The 7,648-nt window shown below is 47.1% G+C and overlaps 1 protein-coding gene across 1 annotated transcript; it reads left to right on the forward strand.

Annotated features, from left to right (window-relative positions):
* The first annotated feature begins 421 nt into the window (after positions 1-421).
* LOC119963104 lies at positions 422-3,253 on the forward strand. The gene has a single exon (XM_038791696.1). The coding sequence runs from the start codon at positions 485-487 to the stop codon at positions 2,594-2,596; it is 2,112 nt and encodes a 703-aa protein (XP_038647624.1). The 5' UTR covers positions 422-484; the 3' UTR covers positions 2,597-3,253.
* The last annotated feature ends 4,395 nt before the right edge of the window (positions 3,254-7,648 follow it).

The raw sequence follows: 7,648 nt of genomic DNA on the forward strand, positions 1-7,648 counted from the left end.
TGTAACTTTGGACCTCCTGCAGCTGATTCCTCAACCCTGAGATTGGCAGGTGAATGGCTCTCATTCTCGCACAACCACTGCACACAGCTGATTGCAGGGTGGTGCACGCGCAACTTTTAACCTTTCCCTTACACAATGTACGAACTGCGTTTTATATTTAGGCGGAGTGCAGGACTTTGGACGTGACTTTTCCCAGCCGCCTGGAGTTTCATCTGGTACAGGCGGGCGGTGGCGGGGGAGGGGGGAGGGACGCGCGCGCTGTTGACAACCCGCGGAATGGGGAAGGGACGTTGATTGACATGGGCATTGTCCAATGGAATCCAGGGCCGTGACGTCCCTCAGAGCCGGCAGCCAATGGAGGCGCCGCAGAGGCGGGCTCGGTGCAGGTGGGCACCAGGTGTGTGCGCTGGAGCAGAGCGGCAGCGGAGCGGGCTCCCGGGACTCCTGGCCCGGTGGGAGTGGGGGCAGTGACATTCCGCTAGCGATGGCCGCGACCTTCAGTCAGGAAGCGGTGTTGGATTTCCTGCTGCTGCACCGTGGCAAGGTGAGGAATGTGGATCTGACCGCCCACTTCAGCCGCTTCCTCAAAGACCCCCAGGGGCGGCTGCAGAGCCGCGAACACTTCAAGAAGTTCGTCAACTCGCTCGCTGTGGTGAAGGTGGAAGGTGGCGACAAGTACATCGTCCTGAAGCAAAGGTATGTCGAATTGATCCCCGAAGAGGTTGTCACTTCAAGCGACGCCGATGTGCCTGTTCGCCCAGAGAGAGAAGAGGAGGAGGAGGAGGAGAGGCAAAGGGCAGCCCAGTGCACCCAGCCGCCGGCTGCTGGACAACTTGCCGAGATTCTGCTGCTCCGGGCTCAGCAAAGGCATCAGGAGGCGGCAGCGCTGAAAGACAGCAAATCTCACCTTCCTGCCAGAGCCCTGGTTAAAACTGCTCCCGAGGAGTTTGCAAAACTTCCCGCGGGCACTGTGCGAAAGGAGTCGCCGAAGGCAATACCAACCGTATTGCGAGATGGAAACTGTACCGGTAAAGCGAGTGACTGCAGCTTAGTGCGCCGCGAAGGTTGGCCCTCGCCGCTTGAGCCGGTAAGGGAAGATGTCAAAAGAGCCAATGCAGACCAGTCCGTTCGACGGAGGAATCCGGGTGGAGTTATCAACAAGCGGGGTGGATCAGCTCTGGGCAAGTCAGCAGAACGGAGGTCTGGAAATCTTAAAAGCAAAAATAGAAGAGGTCCTGTAGCTCCAAGCCATTGCACTGATGACACCGTAAAGTTATTCAGTGGTGACAGCAGAGGCGGCAGCAATTCCACAGATTCCCCCACTCTTTCTCATCTCACTGCTCCTCCCACTGGTGCTAAGTGTAAAGGGAATGGAGAACCCCTCCATGGACCTCCTCCGGACAACAATTCCGTGATCATTTCTGAAGTGCCTGTCACTGAAAACTTGAGGTGTAAACGTGACCGAAATCTTCTGGAGAATTTTACACAAAAGTCAAAAAAAAGTTTTCAGAGAGCGCAGAGGCAGGGCAGTGCATCTACTCACCAGAACAAAACCATCAACCCCTGGAAGAACCCTTCATCACCAAAGGAACATGGAAGCACTGACCACGTACAGGAAATATCACCAGGGTTACTAAACGGCAGTGACACTAAAGTGCTTGTAAATTCAACAATATGTAAAGAAGAATGCATTCAAAAGAATCAGAGAAAACTATCCCAGCAGCAATGTCGGGAATCTGCTGGAAGTGGGCAGCGATTGGGTAATAAATGGCAAAGTATATTGCCTAAAATACACAAGTCTTCTCTTATAAAGATTGTTACGAGTAATGGACGTCCAACACGAGCCAGTAACAAATCAACTCCTCCGAAAATAGTTGATAGAGGAACATTTCTGCACAAAAGTGATCAACCAGTAAGTTTAACCCAGGCAGAGAGTCACAGCGAGTGCAGCAAAGAGGATCCATTACAAATTGGGGCCGCATCAGAAAAACCTTTACTTGATTCTACGGAGCATGAATGGATGGTGAAAACAGCTGTTGGCAAGTTTGATCAGGCTTTTGCTTTATTCTGCGAAGATCCTAACATTGCCATGAAAAAGGATTTTATTTCTGGCTACACAGTGCTCCACTGGATTGCAAAACATGGCAACCACCGTGCACTCTCTCGATTTATTAGTGCTGCGAGTAAAATGAAAGTTAAACTAAATGTGGATATTAAGTCTACTTGTGGGTACACCCCTTTACACATAGCTGTTATACATGAACGGTTGAAAGTCATTCAATTCTTAGTGAAGAAATATCAAGCAAATGTTAATTTAAGGGACCACAGTGGCAAGAAACCTTGGCAGTACCTGAGCAGTGAATTCCCGAAGGACATGCGTCGGATGTTGGGTGCTCCTGAACATAGGCATACAATATATTCTGAGAACAACAACGCCTTTCTAGAAAAGAACATCAACAAGCAAGGATCGTCTCCTGCTATAAGTAGAAAAACATCATTTGCTGCTCTTCTCAAATCTCCACGGGTTCTTCAAAAATTCAAGCACAAGGACTCTGGTTGGTTTCACACAGTAACTGAGGATAATGAGCAAGACTGAAGTATAACTTTTAATATATTTTATAATTCGTATGAGAAATAACAATCTAGCTGCTGGTTATGTACTGTATTTAACGCACCTGTTTATTATGTGAACATTCTTCAGCAAAGTAATTTATATATTTTTAATTGATTGACTGGAGTTGCATCTGATATTATTAAGCTGTATCTCAAGTGAAGAGTTCAGATCATGCCATCAATCACAGTGGTTAAGGGTGTGTGTTCTCTCAATGCCTGCTGAACCTTGAAATTGTACTTAAAGCCACAAAAGTTACATGCGAACATATGATTAGGGGTAGACCACTCGGACCCTCAAGCCTGCATCCCCATTCAATAAGATTATGGTTGATCTGATTTTAATCTAAACCTCAGGGGCACGATTTAACTAAATGGGAATAAAGCGAGCACAATTGGCCGCATGTTTGCCAGCGTTCACAATGCCGAGAAACAACACGATCGAACGTCACTCGAGTTAGATAGGGGGCCTTAGCGGGAAACGCACGGCCGAGGCAGCACAAAGCCCTGTTTTCTGCACCGAGGAGCTCTGCTTGCCGGAACCTCTCAGGGTAGCAAGAGATCGGGGTGCCATTTTTAAATGCCCCCCAAACACCCATGCAGGGCATCCCAGGCCCAATCCCCAACGCATATAAAATGCCAGCTTGGCCACTTCCAACCTGGTAACCTGGCAGTGCCTCTGCCAAGTGGCACCAGCAGTGCTAGGGTGCCACCCTGCCCAAAGGGTATGCACCTTGGGGCCTCCGATTCCCTGGGAGACCCCCATGAGTGCCATTCCATCTGGTTCCCATTTGTGGAGACCAGTGCTGAACGTCATCACCCAAGGTCTCCAAGGCGAAGGAGATAGATCCCAATGCCTCAGTACCTCGGGAAACTGCATATTAAAGTAAGACTAGCAGTTTACCACAGCTGTCATCGAATCTGGGCTCTCGGCGCCGTGAGGCAGCAGTGCTAACCACCGTGCCGCCCACTTTTGCCATTATTGATGATGGCAGTTACTGTGAATATGGTTCAACAGGGTACACCAGTACTGCAACTACATTTCTTGGTTTATCTGTGAACATTAGTAATGTGACTCCTACGCTCCTTAGGTATATCTGTGTTCACCAACACAGTGACTATACTCTGGGATGTGTGTGGATCAGACTGTGGTTACATTTCTGGGGTATATTTGTGTGCACCAGCATTGTGATGATAGTGATGAGGAGAAAGAATAGGGCCTGAATTTTCTCCCCTCTTGGCACAAGTGTCTACCGATTTCACTTTTCGGATCTAGAAGTTCAGTAAACCCTTTGTAAGTTGTAACTTGTGGTATTTTTTTCTCTAGTTTTTATGAACACCAATAACTGCTCCTGATTGTCATGGCCAGGGCCACTGCAAACTGCAAGAATAGCCTTGCGTTTTACTAATCCTTTGCTATCTGATGCTTCTGTTACTCGAGTATTATGAAACTCTGCAGCATGCTACAGGTGGATATACAAAATTCTGTGACGTGTTCGGAGGTCAGGAGTTCCTACCATCATTCTGAGCTAAATTCAATCTGCTGGAGTTGGGAATGCTAGGGAGGAAGTAAACAGAGAAAGGTGGATAAGATGGAGAAAATTAGAAGAGAAAGGGAGAATTCCTGCAAAATGGGAAGGAGCTAAAAATCTAATTTTGTAATAAAGGTGACTAATACACATTCACCCGCAATTTTCTCCATAAAACATCAGGCAATCTTTGCCATTGTTTTTTAAAATAAATTTAGAGTACTCAATTCTTTTTCTAACCAATTAAGGGGCAAATTAGCATGGCCAATCCACCTAGCCTGCACATCTTTGGGTTGTGTGGGTGAGATCCATGCAAACACGGGCAGAATGTGCATTCTATGGGCAGCACGGTAGCATGGTGGTTAGCATAAATGCTTCACAGCTCCAGGGTCCCAGGTTCGATTCCCGGCTGGGTCACTGTCTGTGCGGAGTCTGCACGTCCTCCCCGTGTGTGCGTGGGTTTCCTCCGGGTGCTCCGGTTTCCTCCCACAGTCCAAAGATGTGCGGGTTAGGTGGATTGGCCATGCTAAATTGCCCATAGTGTCCTAAAAAAAGTAAAGGTTAAGGGGGGGTTGTTGGGTTACGGGTATAGGGTGGATACGTGGGGGTTTGAGTAGGGTGATCATTGTTCGGCACAACATTGAGGGCCGAAGGGCCTGTTCTGTGCTGTACTGTTCTATGTTCTATGTTCTAAATTGCCTGTAGTGTCCTAAAAAGTAAGGTTAAGGGGTGGGGGGTTGTTGGGTTACGGGTATAGGGTGGATACGTGGGTTTGAGTAGGGTGATCATGGCTCGGCACAACATCGAGGGCCGAAGGGCCTGTTCTGTGCTGTACTGTTCTATGTTCTAATGTGCAAACTCCACATGGACAGTGACCCGAGGCAGCAGTGCTAACCACCGTGCCGCTCACTTTTTGCCATTGTTGATGATGGCAGTTACTGTGAATGAAGTTCAACAGGGTACACCGGTACTGCAACTATATTTCTTGGTTTATCTACGAACATTAACAATGTGACTCCTACGCTCCTTAGGTATATCTGTGTGCACCAGCACAGTGACTATACTCTGGGATGTGTGTGAATCAGACTGTGGTTACATTTCCGGGGTATATTTGTGTGCACCAACATTGTGATTATACTCCTCTAAGATATGTGTGCAAATGCACTGTCATTGTGTTTCTGAGGTCTATCTATTTAAAAAAATCATTTATGGGATGTGGATGCCACTGGCTAAGCCAGCATTGATTGCCCATCCCTAGCAGCTCTTGAGAAGGTGGTTGTGTGCTGCCTTCTTGAACCACTAGTCTCTGAGGGGTAGATACACCCACAGTGCTGTTAGGGAGGAAATTCCAAGATTTTGACCCAGGAACACTGAAGGAATGGCATTACATTATCAGGTCAAGACGGTGAGTGACTTGGAGGGCAACCTCCGGGTGTTGGTGTTCCCAAATACCTGCTGCTCTTGTCCTTCTAAATCAGGAGTTCTCAACCTTTTTTAACCCATGGACCCCTTTTCCTCTTAATTTTTTTTTGTGGACCCCCATAGCCATTCCACAGAAAAAAAGCTTCTTATATGCGTGGTAAACTAATCCTAAAGTCCATCTACCTTACCGTGAGGGTTGGAAACGGATTAGCGGTATTTTCGTACGTTGCCAAACTTATTCTAATATGAAAAGTAATGAAAAAAACTTTTTACTGACTAAATTGAATTAAATTACTCTAAAAATAACCAATTCATATCAAATATACACAGTTTCTAGTGATTACTGTGTTAAATCATTCATTAAACTTGTCAAGGAGAAATGTGGCATAAGCGTCAGGTCAACCGTGGGTATTTAATAAGCTGCTTCTGTCATTAAAGGTCCTCCGGGCTGTTCCTAGGGGACAATAGCCCGGGCAATCTTCAACAACAACTATCGTTAAAGCACAATAAACCCATTTGTCATCAACCGGTATGGATTTTTTTTTCTCAGAATACAGTACCACAAAAATAAACACAGCAAATGCACCTTTTTGGTTCTGAGCCCCATCAGCCCTCAAGGTAAATTAGATAGATTATAATCTCTCTTTGACCTTTGTCAGTGCGCGAGAGAGAGAGAGAAAGGTGAATATTCATCATGAAAACAAACATTTTTTTCTTCTACTTGATTCTCAGTAATAACAATTGTTCTGAAGTAGAATTGCTCTATGGACCACTAAAATATCACCGTGGACCCCCAATTCGGTATTTTCTTTGTGTGGACCCCCAGTAATGTTACATGGACCCCCAGGGTCCATGTGGACCCCGGTTGAGAACCACTGTTCTAGATGATAGTGGTTGTGGGTTAAGAAGGTGCTGCCTAACGAACTTTAGTGAGAAATTTCCTGCAGTGCATCTTGTAGACAGTACACAGGGCTGCCATTGTTCATCGAGGTGGAGGGATTGAATGTTCAAGTGAGTTGACCCCTAACAATCAAGTGAGTTGCTTTGTCCTGGATGGTGTTGAACCTCTTTTTAAAAAATAAATTTAGAGTACCCAATTTTTTCCAATTAAGGGGCAATTTAGCATGGCCAATACCAATACACCTACCGTGCACATTGGGGCGGCGTGGTGGCACAGTGGTTAGCACTGCTGCCTCACAGCTCCAGGAACCTGGATTCAATTCTGGCTAAGGGTGATTGTGTGGAGTTTGCACTTTCTCCCCATGTCTGCGTGGGTTTCCTCCGGGTGCTCCGGTTTCCTCCCACAGTCCAAAGATGTGCAGGTTATGTGGATTGGCCATGATAAATTGCCCCTTCGTGTCCAAAAGGTAAGGTAGGATTACTTGGTTACGGGGATGGGGTGAAGGCATGGGCTTAGTGTTTAGGTGGGGTGCTCTTTCCAAGGGCCGGTGCAGACTCGATGAGCCGAATGGCCTACTTCTGCGCTGTAGGGATTTTATGCTTCTGATCTTTTTTGGGTTGTGGGCGTGGGAACCATGCAGACACGGGGAGAAATGTTGAACCTCTTGAGTGTTGATGGAGCTGCACTCATTCGCCACACGTTGTAGACAATAGACAGGCTTTGGGGAGTCAAAAGGTATGTTCCTCACCACAGAATTCCTAGCCTTATGGGTGGCCTGTTCAGCTCATTTGGCTAGACAGCTGGTTCATGATGCAGAGCGAGGCCAGCGGCGTGGGTTCAATTCCCGCACTGGCTGAGGTTATTGGCATTCTCAACCTTGCCCCTCTCCTGAAGTGTGGTGATCCTCAGGTTAAATCACCATCGGTCAGCTTTCCCCCTCAAAGGCGAAAGCAGCCTATGGCGACTTTACCTTACCTTACCTAGCCTTTGACCTGCTCTTGTAACCACATTACGTACATAGCTAGTACACAGTAAGAAGTCTTACAACACCAGGTTAAAGTCCAACAGGTTTATTTAGAATCACTAGCTTTTGGAGCACAGCTCCTTCATCAGGTGAGTGCAGTCCAGTTCAGCTTCTGGTCAATGATAACTGCCCCAGGATGTTGATAGTGGGGATTTGGCGATG

The sequence above is a fragment of the Scyliorhinus canicula genome, chromosome 3, assembly GCF_902713615.1.
Source record: "Scyliorhinus canicula chromosome 3, sScyCan1.1, whole genome shotgun sequence".
NCBI classification, from domain to species: domain Eukaryota; kingdom Metazoa; phylum Chordata; class Chondrichthyes; order Carcharhiniformes; family Scyliorhinidae; genus Scyliorhinus; species Scyliorhinus canicula.